This window comes from Anolis carolinensis, unplaced genomic scaffold (genome assembly GCF_035594765.1).
Source record: "Anolis carolinensis isolate JA03-04 unplaced genomic scaffold, rAnoCar3.1.pri scaffold_7, whole genome shotgun sequence".
Classification (NCBI taxonomy): domain Eukaryota; kingdom Metazoa; phylum Chordata; class Lepidosauria; order Squamata; family Dactyloidae; genus Anolis; species Anolis carolinensis.
In genome coordinates, this window is record NW_026943818.1 from 37,709,199 (window position 1) to 37,728,670 (window position 19,472).

At 38.9% G+C, this 19,472-nt stretch overlaps 1 protein-coding gene across 2 annotated transcripts; it reads right to left on the reverse strand.

Annotated features, from left to right (window-relative positions):
- Nucleotides 1-5,034: 5,034 nt before the first annotated feature.
- On the reverse strand, nucleotides 5,035-18,776 carry plin5 (perilipin 5). Of its 2 annotated transcripts, XM_008122796.3 has the most exons (8): nucleotides 18,625-18,775; nucleotides 15,266-15,338; nucleotides 14,971-15,166; nucleotides 11,868-11,950; nucleotides 11,492-11,777; nucleotides 9,190-9,389; nucleotides 8,976-9,107; nucleotides 5,035-7,860 (listed from the first exon to the last, which is right to left on the reverse strand). In XM_008122796.3, the coding sequence occupies exons 2-8, from the start codon at nucleotides 15,329-15,331 to the stop codon at nucleotides 7,477-7,479; spliced, it is 1,347 nt and encodes a 448-aa protein (XP_008121003.2). In that variant the 5' UTR covers nucleotides 15,332-15,338; nucleotides 18,625-18,775; the 3' UTR covers nucleotides 5,035-7,476. The 2 variants fall into 2 exon arrangements, with proteins under 2 accessions (XP_008121003.2, XP_008121004.2); XM_008122797.3 differs by lacking the exon at nucleotides 8,976-9,107 and having other exon boundaries at nucleotides 18,625-18,776.
- Between the last annotated feature and the right edge of the window lie 696 nt (nucleotides 18,777-19,472).

Here is a 19,472-nt window from a genome sequence, read left to right on the forward strand (position 1 = left end):
CTGAGTGTTGTTCTTTATTTACTTTTAATTAGCATTCCATAGCATTGCAGCTACAAAGCCTGGCTGCTTCCTGCCTGGGGGGGGGGGGTGGAATCCTTTCTTGGGAAGTGTTAGCTGGCCCTGATTGTTTCCTGTCTGAAATTCCCCTATTTTCTGAGTGTTGTTCTTTATTTACTTTTAATTAGCATTCCATAGCATTGCAGCTACAAAGCCTGGCTGCTTCCTGCCTGGGGGGGGGAATCCTTTATTGGGAAGTGTTAGCTGGCCCTGATTGTTTCCTGTCTGGATTTCCCCTATTTTCTGAGTGTTGTTCTTTATTTACTTTTAATTAGCATTCCATAGCATTGCAGCTACAAAGCCTGGCTGCTTCCTGCCTGGGGGGGGGAATCCTTTATTGGGAAGTGTTAGCTGGCCCTGATTGTTTCCTGTCTGGATTTCCCCTATTTCTGAGTGTTGTTCTTTATTTACTTTTAATTAGCATTCCATAGCATTGCAGCTACAAAGCCTGGCTGCTTCCTGCCTGGGGGGGGGGAATCCTTTGTTGGGAAGTGTTAGCTGGCCCTGATTGTTTCCTGTCTGGTTCTTTATTTACTTTTAAATATTTTTTTAAAAAAATATTTTTAAAATATGTAATAGTAATAATATTTAATATAATATTTATTAAAATATTTGTTTAATATTTAATATGAATAATATTTAATATACTATTTAAAATATGTTTAATACTTAATATGAATAATATTTAATATACTATCTTTAAATATATTTGTTTATTTTCATGGTTTCCTGCTTGTGGATTTTGATGTCTTCTCTGTGTCACCTGACGTGGTGGTTGTTAGCGTGGTCCAGCATTTCTGTGTTCTCCAATATAATATGATTCCCCCAGGCAGGAAACAGCCATGCTTTGAAGCTGCAAGGCTATTCGATGCTCATCAAGGCAACATTCCCACTTGCCTCCAGCAGACAAGAGTTCTTTCTCCCACCCTGGATATATATATAAACCCCACTTGCCTCGTTTCCAACAGATCTCACAACTTCTGAGGATGCCTGCCACAGATGTGGGCGAAATGTCAGGAGATAATGCTTCCAGAACACAGCCAGACAGCCCGGAAAACTCACAGCAACCCAGCTACTATTTCCCTTTCGCTTGGATGTTTTTCAAACCAAATGCTCGAACTTTAGCCTAGGATCGCATTGGGCTTTTGCACTGATGCATCACATTCTTGGCTCATGTTTGGCTCCAGTAAGACTCTTAGGTCCCTTTCCTTTGCAGCTTTGAGTCTTTTTCGGGAGGGATAAAATGGGGTATAAATAAATATAATAATGTACGAAGTTTAGCCTAGGATCGCATTGGGCTTTTGCGTTGCTGCGTCACATTCTTGGCTCATGTTCGGCTCCAGTAAATAATAATATTAGTAGTAATAATAATAATATTAACAATAATATATTATTATTATTTAATTATTATTATTATTATTACTAATATTATTTAATTATTATTATTACTATTACCAATATTAAATAATAATAATAATAATAATAATAATAATAATAATAATAATAATAATAATAATAATAATAATAATAATGGGTTCGAGTCATGCACCCGGAGGGTCAACACAATGCTGCCATGTGATGGATGAGCCAATAGCCGTGGATATGGATGACCCTTAGTAAACTCTTAGTAAACTGTGAATCTCCCTGAGTAAGCTTCCATTGTTCAGCCTCAAGGCAACAGGGTGTGTCTACATTCTCAATTTGATGCGGTTTGGCGAGACTTTGCGGCGTCCCAGTATTTGAAAAAGTCAGTGTTTTAATTGTACGAAACACATAAGGTTGTGGGTGAACTGCAACTCACATCAGGCCAAGTTAACCCTGGGAAACTTATTATATATGGCATGTATAATTATGTTACTATTATATTATTTTTTATTATTATATTATTTTATTATTATTATATTATCTTTTTAATTATGTTACTACTACATTATTATAATACTATTATATTATTACATTATACTTATTATTAATACTTTTATTATAATATAATATTTCTATTATACGAGTAATACTAATATACATTATTAATACTATTATTATAATATAATATTTCTATTATACAAGTAATACTATTATACTTATTATTACTTTTATTATAATATATTTCTATTCTTCGAGTAATACTATTATATTATTAATACTTTTACTATCATTATAATATAATATTTCTATTAAAAGAGTAATACTATTATATTATACTTATAATTAATACTTTTACTATCATTATAATATAATATATTTCTATTACACAAGTAATACTATTATATTATACTTATTATTACTTTTACTATCATTATAATGTAATATAATATAATACAAGTAATATTATATTATACTTATTAATACTTTTACTATCATTATCATATTTCTATTATACAAGTAATAATATTATATTATTATTAATACTTTTACTATCATTATAACATGTTTCTATTACACGAGTAATACTATTATATTAACTTATTATTCATACTTTTACTATCATTATAATATTTCTATTATAGGAGTAATACTATTATATTATTAATACCTTTACTATCATTATATTATAATATAATATTTCTATTACATGAGTACTATTATATTTATTAATAATACTTTTACTATCATTATAATATTTCTATTATAGGAGTAATACTATTATATTATTATTAATACTTTTACTATCATTATATTATATTATAATATTTCTATTATACAAGTAGTACTATTATGTTTTTGAACTTCTGGGTTGGCAGAAGCTGGGGCTAACAGTGGGAGCTCTCTCCGCTCCCCCAATTCAAACTTGCGGCCTTTTGGTCCAGAAGTTCAGCAGCTCAGCGCTTTAACACGCTGCGCCATCAGGGGATATTATTTCCTAAAGATTGTGAATATACAATATTTCTGATTGTTTTTTTTTTGTCTGTTGGAGGCAAGTATGAATGCTGCAATTAGGAAAAATGATTAGCATGTAATGGCCTTGTAGATTTAAAGTCTGGTTGTTTCCTCCCTGAGTGAATTTTTTTGTTGGGAGGTGTTAGCTGGCCCTGATTGTTTCCTGTGTGGAATTCCCCTGTTTTCAGAGTGTTGTTCTTTATTTAGTGTTCTGATTTTAGAGATTGTATTGTTCTGTTTTATTCTACCACATTAATTTTTATATATTCTGATTTTAGTGTTTTTGAATACTTGGAGCCAGATTGTATTCATTTTCACGGTTGACCGCAACACAATAATAATAATAATAATAATAATAATAATAGTAATGATAGTAATAATAATGACTTTGGTAATACACAGTGGTTCACTCCCTTCTCAGCTTCCTTTCTGGAAGAATCCTTTCTTGGGAGGTGTTAGCTGGCCCTGATTGTTTCCTTTGTGGAATTTCCAATTTCCCTGCTTTCAGACTGTTGGGTTTTATGTACTGTCCTGGTTTTAGAGACTATATTATTCTGCATTATTCTATCCCAGTAATTATTTCATATTAAAGTAGAATCTCACTTATCCAACATTCGCTTATACAATGTTCTGGATTATCCAACGCAGTCTGCCTTTTCATCAGTGCTTTAAATTCATTGTGATATTTTAGTGGTAAATTTGTAAATACAGTACAGTAGAGTCTTACTTATCCAACATAAATGGGCCGGCAGAATGTTGGATAAGCGAGTATGTTGGATAATAAGGAGGCATTAAGGAAAAGCCTATTAAACATCAAATTAGGTTATGATTTTACAAATGAAGCACCAAAACATCATGTTAGACAACAAATTTGGCAGAAAAAGTAGTTCAATACACAGTAATGCTACGTAGTAATGTATTTATGAATTTAGCACCAAAATATCACGATATATTGAAAACATTTACTAATGATAATCCAGAATATTGGATAAGCGAGTGTTGGATAAGTGAGACTCTACTGTAATTACAACATAGCATTACTGAGCATTGAACTACTTTTTCTGTGAAATTTGTTGTATAATATGATGTTTTGGTGCTTAATTTGTATAACGATTACCTAATTTGATGTTTAATCAGCTTTTCCTGAATCCCTTCTTATTATCCAACATATTCACTTATCCTGCCGGCCTGTTTATGTTGGATAAGTGAGACTCTACTGTATATTGATAATCTTATATTATCTGCTCAGAACTGGATTATATGAGGCCCCTTCTTCACAGCTGTATAAAATGCACACTGAAGTGGATTATATGGCAGTGTGGATTCAAGATAATCCAGTGCAAAGCAGATAATATAAGATTATAAATGGGTTATATAGCTGTGTGGAAGGGCCTTGAGTCTACACTGCCATATAATCCAGTGCAAATTAGATAATCTGTGGAAGAGGCCTAAGTGAGGCCTAGGTCTGCCTGTCCCCTAACTGAACCCTGGCTGTCCCTTGGCTGAGTTGGTTGCTAGGAGACAAAGTGGGCAGAGAATTAGCCCTCTAAACTGGCAGCAATTGGATAAAAACAATTATTGCTCTCCCTCTAATTAGGACTTTATTTTTCGTTTCTTTTTGTTGTATCTCACTGGAGCCGTGGATGATGGGTTGTGTTGTCAAATTTCGAGGTTGGGAGGCCTGTAGTTTTGTTGTTTTGTGGGTTGCCGTGATGCCATCACTCATTTATATATATAGATAATATTTCTATTATACAAGTAATACTATTATATTTATTATTAATATCTTTACTATCATTATATTATAATATTTCTATTATACAAGTAATGCTATTATTATATTATACTTATTATTAATACTTTTACTATCATTATATTATAATATTTCTATTATACGAGTAATACTATTAGAGTTGAAAGAGATCCTTATGGCTTTCTAGTCCAATTCCCTTCTGCCCAGCAGGAAGACACAAACCAAACCCTCTCAACAGATAGCCACCCTGCCTCTGTTTACTATTTATTATTATTATTATTTGTATAGAGATAAGCTACTTAAATTGTTTTTAAAAGCCAAACAAATAAATAAAGCGCACCCTAGTGTTCATAAACAGTCATTGCACAAGAATATTTTTTATTATTTAAAAATAAGATACTACCAAAATCATCATTCTACAATCTATAAAGGCCTCTGGATTCAATACCGAAGACATTTCTTTCAAGGCTGAAAAATAAGAATATTAGGCCAAACCTTCCCGCTGAAGCGGTACCTATTGATCTACTCACACTTGCATGTTTTCGAACTGCTAGGTTGGCACAAGCTGGGGCTAACAGTGGGAGCTCACCGGATTCGAACTGCCCAACCACAAGTTCAACAGCTCAGCGGTTCAACCCGTTGCACTACCGGGGGCTCCAATAATTTTAAAAAATTAATAAAAATAAAAATATTAGTGGCACTTAATAAGCATAACAAAGTTCTCCGTTCGACGAAGATTAGTGTCATTAGAAGAAAATCCCATTCAAGAATCATACCAGGAAATTATATTTTTCTACATTCTAAAAAAACCAATAGAGTCCTTATGAGTTGCATGCGATCAAAGGAAGTAAACATGCTTCAAAAACGACATTGGGATGCATTTGGAGGGACCATTTTCCGGCGTTTTTCGAAAGCACAAACCACGTCAAGGCAAACGACGTGTCCACATGCAGATCAAAGGAAGGCAACGGCAGAGATTCCATTCAAGGCACATGGATATTGTCAAGGTTATGGTCAAAATAGTGAAATGTTTAACTCATTGTTGCTGTTGGAGAAACATGTGTCTGAGCAGCTCTGGCTTCTATTTGTGTACATAGCTGTAAATAAAGACTAATGACCGTTGGGATTGGCAGACAGCTATGCAGTCTCATTTGTTCGTGCTACTAGGCAGATGCTGAGGGGAGAATTGAGACAGGAGGCTGTAAGTGTCTCAATATACCCGCCTCACATCCATCATCCACATCTGACAGATATCATCCCGAGACCATCAGGAATCCGAGAATCGCACCAAAAGACCAGTGTTGACACTTTCGTTCCATGTTAGTGGGAGCAAGGAATCCGTTCCAGGTTTTGTTTCCGGTTGAAAGGGAGCTGGAAACCTAGCTAGGAAGCAGAAGAACTCTCTCCAAGGTGCTGAAAGGAGCTAGGAAAGGATCCAGAACCATGGAGAGCAACCAAAGCTGTTGAGATCGCCTTCTTTCTTTTGTTTACAAGTAAATCGTGGCACATCCAGTTGCAAGTTGGAGCCCGTTGGGAAGCCGAGGAGCTCTCCAAGGTTCTGAAAGGAGCTAGGAAAGGATCCAGAACCTTGGAGAGCAACCAAAGCTGATGAGATCGCCTTCTTTTGTTTACTAGTAATTAATCATGGCACATCCAGTTGCAAGTTGGTTCCCGTTGGGAAGCCGAGGAACTCTCCAAGGTCCTGAAAGGAGCTAGGAAAGGATCAAGAACTATGGAGAGTAACCAAAGCTGTTGAGATCGCCTTCTTTCTTTTGTTTACAAGTAAATCGTGGCACATCCAGTTGCAAGTTGGACCCCACTGGGAAGCCGGGGAACTCTCCAAGGTGCTGAAAAGAGCCTGGTAAGGGATTCAGCACCTTGGAGAGCTCACCTAAAGACGCTGAGTTCCCAGACACTTTCCAGGTTGAACGACGGCCCTATTTAGGCAACGGAGGAACTCTCCAAGAAGTTGAACAAAGCAAGGAGTACGGATCCAGCACTTGGAGAGCTCCCGAAGATGTTACGATTCCCATCTCTCTTTTTTTTACATGAAAACATGGCACACCCAATTGCAAGTAGGGCCCCGCTGGGAAGAAGAGGTGCTGAAAGGACTTAAGGAAGGGATTCAGTCCCTTGGAGAGCCTATGTATGTTTTACATTTACATGTTTTGATATGGTCAAAAATGACTAATCAATAAAGAATTGTTGTTGTTGATATAGTCATTAAATGACTCAATAAAGATAAGAGCCGCTGTGTTCGGCTGAAATCCCCATCTCTTTAACGGAAAATAGTGATATTTCCAGTTGACATTTGCCCCTATTTGGGAAGCAGAGGAGCTCTCCAAGGTGCTGAAAGGACTTAAGGAAGAGATTCAATCCTTTGGAGAGCCAATTAGTGCCTTGTGGGGTCGGACGGACATCTGTCGGGAGGGGTCGGATGGTGTCTTTCTGCCTGGCAAAATGGGGAAGGCCTTTGGTGTTCCTTCCAGCTGTGACATGTTCAGAGATAAGGTACTTCGCTTGTTGCCATCAATCGAGCCAGACGTGTATATGCTCCGCTCCGCCTGTGCTGTGTATATAGTTGTTAACTGACTCAATAAAGATAAGAGCCGCTGTGTTCAGCTGAAATCCCCATCTCTTTAACGGAAAATAGTGATCTTTCCAGTTGAAATTTGCCCCCGGTTGGGAAGCAGAGGAGCTCTCCAAGGTGCAGAAAGGAGCTGGGGGACGGGATTCAGCACCTCGGAGAGCTCCCAAAGATGTTGTGATCGTCATCTCTTCCCAACAGCCTACAGTTCGGCTTTCTGCTCAGTCTTTTCGGTGGGTTCTTCCTGAGTCTGGGGGGCGTCCGGGAGCTCCACCAGGCGGGGGGCGAAGGGCCCCACCACCCACGGCAAAGGCACGTTCTGGGCCACGTACTCAACCATCTCCTCGAGGGAGCCCCGGGCCCCGGCGATGCGCTCGCGGCTGCGGGTCAGTAGGGCGGCGGGCACCTCTTGAAAGGAGCGGGCCCCCGAGAAGGAGGCCTGGAGGTCCTCCACGGTGCTGCGGAGGAGCCGGACCTTGTCCTGGACGCCGGAGGGGAGGCCCTGGACCCGGGCCGCCAGGGTGGAGCAGGACTGGTGGAGCTGCTGGGTCAAGTTGCGGAAGGTGGCGAGGGTCCGGGACTCGACCTGCGAGACACGAGAGGTGGGAAATAGGACTCAGTGTTTAGGATTATTATTATTATTATTATCATTACTACTACTATTATCATCTTCCTTGCTACCTAGGGATGATGGGAGCTACATAAAAGTGGGATATATTATTATAATTATAATTATTATGGACTCTCCTGAAGGCCCTGATCTCAATGTTTAGGGATATTGCTACTACTATTACTACTACTACTATTGCTATTATCAACCCCTGCTACCTGGGGTTGATGGGAGCTACATGAAAGTGGGATATTATTATTACTACTACTACTACTACTACTGTCACTATCTTCCCTGCTACCTGGGGATGATGGAGAGCTACATAAAAGTGGGATATATTATTATTATTATTATTATTATTATTATTATTATTATTATTATTATTATTATTGACCCTCCTGGAGGCCCTGATCTCAATGTTTAGGGATATTACTACTACTACTACTACTACTACTATTGCTATTATCATCTTCCCTGCTACCTGGGGATGATGGGAGCTACATAAAAGTGGGATATATTATTATTATTATTATTGACTCTCCTGAAGGCCCTGATCTCAATGTTTAGGGATATTATTTCTACTACTACTACTACTACTACTACTACTATCATCTTCCCTGCTATCTGGGGATGATGGTAGCTACATAAAAGTGGGATATTATTATTGATGTTGTTGTTAATATGGACTCTCCTGAAGGCCCTGATCTCAATGTTTAGGGATATTACTACTACTACTACTACTACTATTGCTCCGCTCCGGCTGTGCTGTGTATATAGTTGTTAACTGACTCAATAAACATAAGAGCCGGACGTGTATATGCTCTGCTCCGGCTGTGCTGTGTATATACCTTTTAACTGACTCAATAAACATAAGAATCGGAGGTGTATATGCTCCGCTCCGGCTGTTCTGTGTATATTCTGTAGTTGTTAACTGATGCAATAAAGATAAGAGCCGCTGTGTTCGGCTGAAAACAGAGAGTCTGGATTTATGTTTGTGCGACTACGCAGATTGCTCGACCGCCAAAGGAGAGGAATTGAGACGGGAAGGTGGATGTGTCTCAATTAACTCAAACACCGACAAGTCGAGGTACCTCCGGCTGGGCCGAGGGCTCCGCCTGCTCTTCACTCCCAGTTTGCTTCTGGTCTGACCCCAGATCCATCTGGTGCGGCTCCTCCTGACCGCCTTCCAGTTTCCGATCCGCCCCCAGTTTGGCGTGTTCCATCTGGCGGAAAGGGACACAAGGGGTAGGAGGGAAAGGGAGGGACACCGTCTCCCCTCTCGCCCGGGATATCTCCCGTTCTTACCAGTTCGAGGGTCTGGTGGAGCTTGGCCAGGGCGTCCTGGGTGCCCAGTTTGGCCTCCCGCAGCTTGGCCAAGGAGTGCGCATAGGCGCGGTGGCGCAGCTTGGCCGAGAGGGAGCCCAGGCGCACAAAGTAGCTCCGCTGCTCCTTCTGCTGCTCCACGGTGGCCATCTCAAAGCCCTCCACGGACGTGGCCAGCGCGGCTAGGAGGCAAGGGAGAAGCGAGCACGCACTTACTACGGGAAACCCAACCCTTGGGTTGACCTGACGCTGCAGCCTAACACTCCTAAACACATTGTCCCAAGAGGGTTTGGGGCGTGTAGTATAAATACCTCGATCAGCAGAACAGACCCCAGTCGCTTGCAGTGGCTGCTGCTTCGTGCCACCGACTGATGTTACATTGAGGAGTAATTGCAAGAGGGATTCTGGTTCTGATAGTTACATTGGCGAGTGGAAGAGGAGACTTATGGGTTCTGATTGCAGATGGGAAGGAGATGGAAATGTGAATGTTATGGGCCTTGATCAGCAGAACAGACCCCTGTTGCTTGCTGTGGCTGCTGCTTCGTACAACCATCTAATGTTTGGACTGAGGAGTAAGTTCAAGAGGGATCCTGGTTCTGATTGTTACATTGGCGAGTGGAAGAGGAGTCTTATGGGTTCTGATTGCAGATGGGAAGGGGATGGAAATGTGAATGTTATGGGCCTCCATCAGCAGGAGAACAGACTCCTGTCACTTGCAGTGGCTGCTACACACTAATGTTTGCATTCTCTCTTACCAGCAATCTGCAGTGTGGGGAGTAACTGAAAGGGGGATCCTGGTTCTGATTGTTACATTAAGCGATTGCTACTAGGAAGGGGATGGAAGCGTGAATGTTATGGGCCTCAATCTGCCGAACAGAGCCCTGTTGCTTGCAGTGGCTGCTGCTTCGTGCAACCAACTGATCTTTGCATTGAGGGGTAAGTGCAGGAAGGATCCTGATTCTGATTGTTACATTGGAAATTAGAAGAGGAGTCTTATGGGTTCTGATCAGTGGGGAAACAGACCCCTGTTGCTTGCAGTGGCTGTTGCTTTATGCAACATACTAATGTTTGCATTCTCTCTTACCAGCAACCTGCAGTGTGAGTAGTAATTGCAAGAGGGATCCTGGTTCTGATTGTCATGGGAAGGGGATGGAAATGTGAGTCAGTGGGTAAACAGATTCCTGTCACTTGCAGTGGCTGCTTTGTAAGAGACGGGGCCAAGAAAGCCTATGTAATGAAGCAGCTGATCAAGAATTCTGACTAAACATTAGACATGTCCAAAAAATCGTTTTGAATTGTATATCGGAATTATTTCGGATTGTTCTCGCTTTTTGATATGCATTCCGAGACGTTGTCTCACAGCGCAACCAGCAATGTAATTCGAACCATTGTTGGCCCATTCTCTAATTGTCTCTTAATGTTTCGTTAATTTTTTTCCCCCAATTTTTTAAAAAATATATAAAATATTTTTTTGTTTCTGCAACCTACCTTGAATGGGAGCTTAGCGCAGCCTAACATGGCTGCCGCTCCCCGACCAATCAGAAGCTTCCACGATGGACGCAAAGGTGGGGGCTAACGTCCTCTGCGTCCACATGGAAGATTGCCATACAAGCCTGTTGTGTAGCGATTGCGCATGCGCATCTGCCATTTTAGAAACATTTAGAATCATTACGAATTTTCGGAAATATCCGAAATTTTTGGGTGAAAAAATCGGAAATACTTTCTATATCGAAGCGCCAGCATCCCCTACTTTAGAAACAAGAATTGAAACATTTTGTTCATCGATCGGACATGCCTACTACCCTGTTTCCCCGAAAATAAGACATCCTCAGAAAATAAGACCTAGTAGAGGTTTTTCTGAATTGCTAAATATAAGGCCTCCCCCGAAAGTAAGACCTAGCAAAGTTTTTGTTTGGAAGCATGCCTGCCGAACAGAACACCAGAGCATGCAGGATCTGTAAATGCACGTACTATAGATTGTTGTACATGGAAATAATGGTAGTAACAAAAAATTCTTGATAAGATTCAGTTTGTCTGGTTATGCTGGTTTCTGATGACAACTACTGTACAGTATATAATAAATGTTCATTTTTTTGTTCAACAATTAATGTGAATTCTTCTTCATGGAAAAGTAAGACATCATCTGAAAATAAGACCTAGCGCATTTTTGGGAGCAAAAATTAATATAAGACATTGTCTTATTTTTGGGGAAACACGGTAAACATCATCATCTGAAGGTCATATTGTTTTAGGAAAGAGACAAGCCAAGACAAGGCGTACCCACCCAGTTCTTGATCGGTCATAGGGAGGTAATGATCCACCAGCTCTTCGGACTTGCCCAGGAGGACACCCACGCCGGTGGCCACCATCTGGCCCACTCTGGACCCCAAGACGGTGCTCACGCCGCCGGCCACCACGGAGCGGGCCACCTCCACACTGCCTTGCACCGCGCCCTTGGCCAGGCCGACCGCCCCGCTCACCACGTCCTTGGTGCCGTTGACGGTGCTGGAGACAAGGCCCTGGGCTCCGGTCACTTTGGTGGAGACCAGTTCCTTGGTGTCAGCCACCACCTGGGAAACCAGGAAGAGGAGGAACAACTGTCATGACCACGAGCTACTTTGTTAACCAGGTTTAGACTCACACAATGATGGATTATGAACCTTTTCAGACGGCTGCTGCAAAATGGGCAGCTTTTCCTCCAACTTGTCCAGCCCTTTGCAGGCGTATTCGTTGGCCGTCGCAACTGGGGAAACAAAAAGAAATTGTGTTGGGTGCAACAGAATGTGACCCACACTGAGCGCTCCCTATACATTCCATCGTGATAACACAATGCGATAGTGCTCCCTATACTTTCTATCAAGATTACGCAACGCGATAGTGCTCCCTATACTTTCTACCGTGATTACGTAACGCGATAGTGCTCCCTATACTTTCCATCATGAATACGCATCGCGATAGTGCTCCTTATACTTTCCATCATGAATACGCATCGCGATAGTGCTCCTTATACTTTCCATCATGAATACGCATCGCGATAGTGCTCCCTATACTTTCCATCATGAATACGCATCGCGATAGTGCTCCTTATACTTTCCATCGTGATTAAGCAAAGCGATAGTGCTCCTTATACTTTCTATTGTGATTACGTAACGCAATAGTGCTCCTTATACTTTCTATCATGATTACGTAATGCGATAGTGCTCCTTATACTTTCCATCGTGATTACACATCGCGATAGTGCTCCCTATACTTTGTATCGTGATTACGTAATGCGATAGTGCTCCCTATACTTTCCATCGTGATTACGTAACATGATAGTGCTCCTTATACTTCCCATCGTGATTACGTAACACGATAGTGCTCCTTATACTTTCCATCGTGATTACGTAATGCGATAGTGCTCCCTATACTTTCTATCGAGATTACGCAACACAATAATGCTCCCTATACTTTCCATCGTGATTACGTAACATGATAGTGCTCCTTATACTTTCCATCGTGATTACGTAACACAATAGTGCTCCTTATACTTTCCATCGTGATTACTAATCGCGATAGTGCTCCCTATACTTTCCATCATGAATACGCATCGCGATAGTGCTCCTTATACTTTCCATCATGAATACGCATCGCGATAGTGCTCCTTATACTTTCCATCATGAATACGCATCGCGATAGTGCTCCCTATACTTTCCATCATGAATACGCATCGCGATAGTGCTCCTTATACTTTCCATCATGAATACGCATCGCGATAGTGCTCCTTATACTTTCCATCATGAATACGCATCGCGATAGTGCTCCCTATACTTTCCATCATGAATACGCATCGCGATAGTGCTCCTTATACTTTCCATCGTGATTAAGCAAAGCGATAGTGCTCCTTATACTTTCTATTGTGATTACGTAACGCAATAGTGCTCCTTATACTTTCTATCATGATTACGTAATGCGATAGTGCTCCTTATACTTTCCATCGTGATTACACATCGCGATAGTGCTCCCTATACTTTGTATCGTGATTACGTAATGCGATAGTGCTCCCTATACTTTCCATCGTGATTACGTAACATGATAGTGCTCCTTATACTTCCCATCGTGATTACGTAACACGATAGTGCTCCTTATACTTTCCATCGTGATTACGTAATGCGATAGTGCTCCCTATACTTTCCATCGTGATTACGTAACATGATAGTGCTCCTTATACTTTCCATCGTGATTACGTAACACAATAGTGCTCCTTATACTTTCCATCGTGATTACTAATCGCGATAGTGCTCCCTATACTTTCCATCATGATTACGCATTGCGATAGTGCTCCCTATACTTTCCAACCTGATTACACAACGCGATAATGCTCCCTATACTTTCCATCGGGATTATGCAACACAATAATGCTAGCTATACTTTCTATCGAGATTACGCAACACGATAATGCTCCCTATACTTTCCATCGGGATTATGCAACACGATAATGCTCCCTATACTTTCTATCGAGATTACGCAAGACAATAATGCTCCCTATACTTTCTATCGAGATTACGCAATGCAATAATGCTCCCTATACTTTCCAACCTGATTACACAACGCAATAATGCTCCCTATACTTTCTATCGTGATTACACAACGCAATAATGCTCCCTACACTTACTATCGAGATTACGCAAGACAATAATGCTCCCTATACTTTTCATCGGGATTACGCAACACGATAATGCTCCCTATACTTTCCATCGGGATTATGCAACACGATAATGCTCCCTATACTTTCTATCGAGATTACGCAAGACAATAATGCTCCCTATACTTTCTATCGAGATTACGCAACGCAATAATGCTCCCTATACTTTCTATCGAGATTACGCAACGCAATAATGCTCCCTATACTTTCCAATCTGATTACACAACGCAATAATGCTCCCTATACTTTCTATCGTGATTACACAACGCAATAATGCTCCCTACACTTACTATCGAGATTACGCAAGACAATAATGCTCCCTATACTTTCCATCGGGATTACGCAACACAATAATGCTCCCTATACTTTCTATCCAAATTACGCAACACAATAATGCTCCCTATACTTTCTATCGAGATTACGCAAGACAATAATGCTCCCTATACTTTCCAATCTGATTACACAACGCAATAATGCTCCCTATACTTTCTATCGTGATTACACAACGCAATAATGCTCCCTACACTTACTATCGAGATTACGCAAGACAATAATGCTCCCTATACTTTCCATCGGGATTACGCAACACAATAATGCTCCCTATACTTTCTATCCAAATTACGCAACACAATAATGCTCCCTATACTTTCTATCGAGATTACGCAAGACAATAATGCTCCCTATACTTTCCATTGGGATTATGCAACGCAATAATGCTCCCTTTACTTTCTATCGAGATTACGCAAGACAATAATGCTCCCTATACTTTCCATTGGGATTATGCAACACAATAATGCTCCCTATACTTTCTATCGTGATTACACAACGCAATAATGCTCCCTACACTTTCTATCGAGATTACGCAAGACAATAATGCTCCCTATACTTTCCATTGGGATTATGCAACACAATAATGCTCCCTATACTTTCTATCGAGATTACGCAAGACAATAATGCTCCCTATACTTTCTATCGTGATTACGCAACGCAATAATGCTCCCTATACTTTCTATCGTGATTACGCAATGCTTATTATACAAAAATGCCTCCTATCATTTCCCGCAATGTTGAAAACTCACTCTGAGGCTCCAGCTTGGTCAGCAGAGGCTGGGCGCCGGTCACTGCCGCGGCTGCCAGGGTCATGACCCCTTTCTCGGCCACGTCACAGACGGACTTGATTGACGGGTGGGTCTCCTTGGTGGAGGCGTACGCGGACGACACCATGTCGTACGTGGAGCTCACCAGCGGAAGGTTTGCGACCCGGCTGATGGCGTTCTACCAAGAAAAGAATGAGATCGAGATGCTGTATATTGTAATAATTTCCATCCTAGAGGTGGGTAATAAATTATTATTATTATTATTAGGATAACATACCTGTTGTTCTGTCTCTTGGGTCTCAGGCGCCGCCGGATTTGCATCACTACTCTCCTCCGAAGACATAGCACAACTGAGAGAGAGAAAGAAGTGGTTGTCAGAAGGGGCTCCTAAAGATCATCCAGTCCAACCCCCTTCTGCCAGGCGGCAAGGCACAATCCGATCCCTCCCAACAGATGGCCACCCAGCCTCATAGACATTTGCAGGTTCGTGGAGAAACAGGGCTATGGGATCCTAGATTCCTAGAGTTGAAAGGGATCCCAAAGGCAGGAAGACACAATCCGATCCTTCCCGACAGATGGCCATATACATTTGGCCATAGACATAGACATTTGCAGGTTTGTGGAGAAATACGGCTTATAGAAAAATAGAACCCTAGAGTTATAAGGGACCCCACAGGAAGGGGGACACAATCCGATCCCTCCCAACAGATGGCCATTCAAACTCATAGCCATCCCTCCTGACAGATGGCCATCCAGCCTCATTATATTATTATCATTATCATTATTATTATTATTATTATTATTAATTTGTTATTATAGCCCTCCCAACAGATGGCCATTCAGCCTCATAGACATTTGCAGGTTCGTGGAGAAATAAAAAAATAGAATCCTAGAGTGGACCCCAAAGGCTGGGAGACACAATCCGATCCCTCCCGACAGATGGTCATTCGATCTCATAGCCATCCCTCCCAACAGATGGCCATCCAGCCTCATTATATTAATAATAATAATAATTATAATAATTTGTTATTATAGCCCTCCCAACAGATGGCCATTCAGCCTCATTATATTAATAATAATAATAATAATAATAATAATAATAATAATAATAATGATAATAATAATAATAATTTGTTATTATAGCCCTCCCAACAGATGGCCATTCAGCCTCATTATATTAATAATAATAATAATAATAATAATAATAATAATAATTTGTTATTATAGCCCTCCCAATAGATGGCCATCCAGCCTCATTATTATATTAATAATAATAATAATAATAATAATAATAATAATAATAATATTTTGTTATTATAGCCCTCCCAACAGATGGCCATCCAGCCTCATTATATTATTATTATTATTATTATTATTATTATTATTATTATTATTATTATTATTATTATTATTGTGTTATTATAGCTCTCCCAACAGATGGCCATCGAGCCTCATAGACATTTTCAGGTTCCTGGAGAAATAGAGCTATGGGATCATAGAATCCTAGAGTTGACCCCAAAGGCTGGAAGACACAATCCGATCCCTCCCGACAGATGGCCACCCAGCCTCATAGACATTTTCAGGTTCAAGCGAAAGGTAAACTGGGGCAAAGTGCAAGTCGTCATCCGGAGTTACCTTTAACCCAGTGGGACCTTTGCCATGGGCTCGGCTTGGTTTCCAGCCACATGCCAGCAACGCATTAGTCATATTATTGTAAATAACATTGATTTAAACCATGACGCTGCCATGAGTTTATATCCTGGAGAAAGCATGATACAAGGTGGTCTCCCATTCGAGTCCAAACCAGGGTGGCCCTGCTTAGTGTCCAGGGTATTATTATTATTATTATTATTATTATTATTATTATTATTAATAATAATAATAATAATAATAATAAATATAATTAATATTAATATATTATAAATAATATTATATAGTAACTATACTATAATATAATAGCAACAAAATTATACATATCATATATAAGTATAATGTAGTAATAGCAATAATAATAATAATAATAATAATATAGTAACATAATTATACATACCATGCATAATATGTATAATGTAATAATATAATATTATAATAATATAATAGTAAGATATAAGTATAATGTAATACTAAAATACTATTATAATAATATAATAGTAAGATAATTATACATACCACGTATAATTAAGTATAATGTAATAATATAATAGTATTATAATAATATAATAGTAAGATATAAGTATAATGTAATACTATAATATTATTATAATATAATAGTAAGATAATTATACATACCACATATATTAAATATAATGTAATAATATAATAATATTATAATAATATAATAGTAGCATAATTATGCATAGCATATATAATAATATTATTATAATAATATTATACTAACATAATTATACATGCCATATATAATAAGTATAATGTAATAATATAATAGTGTTATAACAATATAATAGCAAAATAATAATACATACCATATTATAATAATTATAATGTAGTACTATTATAATATTATAATAATATAACAGTAACATAATTCTACATACCATACATAAGTATAATGTAATAATATAATATCAATATAATTACATGCCATATATAAGTATAATGTAATAATATAATAATATTATAATAATAGTAACATAATTCTACATACCATAGATAATAAGTATAATGCAATAATATAATATAATAATAATAATACCAATTATAATAATATTATAATAATATAGTAGCAACATAATTATACATGTCATATATAATAAGCATAATGTAATAATATAATATTATAATATAATAGCAACATAATTGTACATACTATATATAAGTATAATAATATAATATTATAATAATATTCGGAAAATAATTTTACATACATATATAAGCATAATATAATAATATCATAATATTATAAAAATATAATAGTATAACAATATAATAGCAACATAATCATACATATATAAATATTGTATAAATATAATAGTAACATAATCATAAATATATTATTGTTAATAAAAATAATATTACACTATATTGTGATTATATTACGATTATATTCTATATATTCTCGTTTCAAACTAAAGATGCCCAGGAAGCTCCAATGGCATCATTAAATAATAGTAGTAGTAGTAATAATAATAATAATAATAATAATATATCCAGCATATCTATCTTGTTTGCTGTGTCATAATAAAATAATAATAATAATAATAAAACAGTCCTAGACACTTGGGAAGTGTTCGACTTGTGATTTTGTGAAACGAAATCCAGCATATCTATCTTGTTTGCTGTGACATAATAATAATAATAATAATAATAATAATAATAATAATAATAATAATAATAATAATAATAATAATAATAACGTACACTGTACACTGTAATGCAGTTTGATGCCTGCTATGGAATCCTGAGAGTTGTCGTTTACTGTCGTTTCACCCTACAACGCCTAGGATTCCATAGCGTTGACCCAGAGCGGTTCAAGCGGTTTCAAACTGCATTAAATCGACGGTGTAGACACGCCCATCGTCTTTCCTGCTCTTTTTGCCCCCAGTTTTCTAACAAAGGCGGAAATCGTGGGCCTTCTCGCCTCGTGAAGCCCAAACTCAAAAGTAACGAGGGACTTACCGTTAAAAAAAAGTAACTTGTAAAGGAAGAGCTTCAACCACGCCTCGAAGAAAGGAGCTGCCGATGGAGGCCCCGGGAGTGAGCGTGATAGAACGTTCGCTCTATTGCAGCGCGTCTTAGCCAATCAGTGGAGGGGAGGACTCCGCCTCAGCCAATCAGCGGTGGCGGAATGTGAGCATACAGGGAAGTGGCAAACGCTTTACAAAAGGGAACTGGAGGAAAGCAGACTCTGCTTTGTCCCTTTGTTCACGTGTCGAGTGTACGTGGGAATGCGCCCAAAGGGCGGGGAAAGAGGCTCATAAAGGGCCTGGATCTGAGAATAACAACAACAACAATAATAATAATAATAAATGTGATTTTATCTATATTGGTAACTTTCATTCTGTTTCCACATTTATATTTAGTAGGATTTTTATTATTATTATTATTATTATTATTATGACACAGCAAACAAGATAGACATGCTGGATTTCGTATCACAAAAGTCGAACACTTCCCAAGTGTCTAGGACTGTGTGATGTATTTTCAGATGATGCGTCCAGATCCCAGTAGGGTGGCCTTTTGCAGTTTGCAGATCGTGATTTTGTCGATGGCTATTGTTTCCAAATGCCGGCTGAGATCTTTTGGCACGGCACCCAGTGTGCCCATCACCACCGGGACCACCTGCACTGGTTTCTGCCAGAGTCTTTGAAGTTCAATCTTGAGGTCCTGAGAGCGGCTGAGTTTTTCCTGTTGTTTTTCGTCAATGCGACTGTCACCTGGGATGGCGACATCCATGATCCAAACCTTTTTCTTTTCCACAACTGTGATGTCTGGTGTGTTGTGTTCCAGAACTTTGTTGGTCTGGA

Coding starts and splice junctions, on each gene's coding strand:
- plin5 (XM_008122796.3), bottom strand. CDS start 15,331: ATGTCTTCGGAGGAGAGTAGTGATGCAAATCCGGCGGCGCCTGAGACC. Junction 11,951..14,970: donor GACCAAGCTGGAGCCTCAGA/GTGAGTTTTCAA, acceptor TTGTTTCCCCAG/TTGCGACGGCCAACGAATAC. Junction 11,778..11,867: donor TGCAGCAGCCGTCTGAAAAG/GTTCATAATCCA, acceptor CTGGTTTCCCAG/GTGGTGGCTGACACCAAGGA.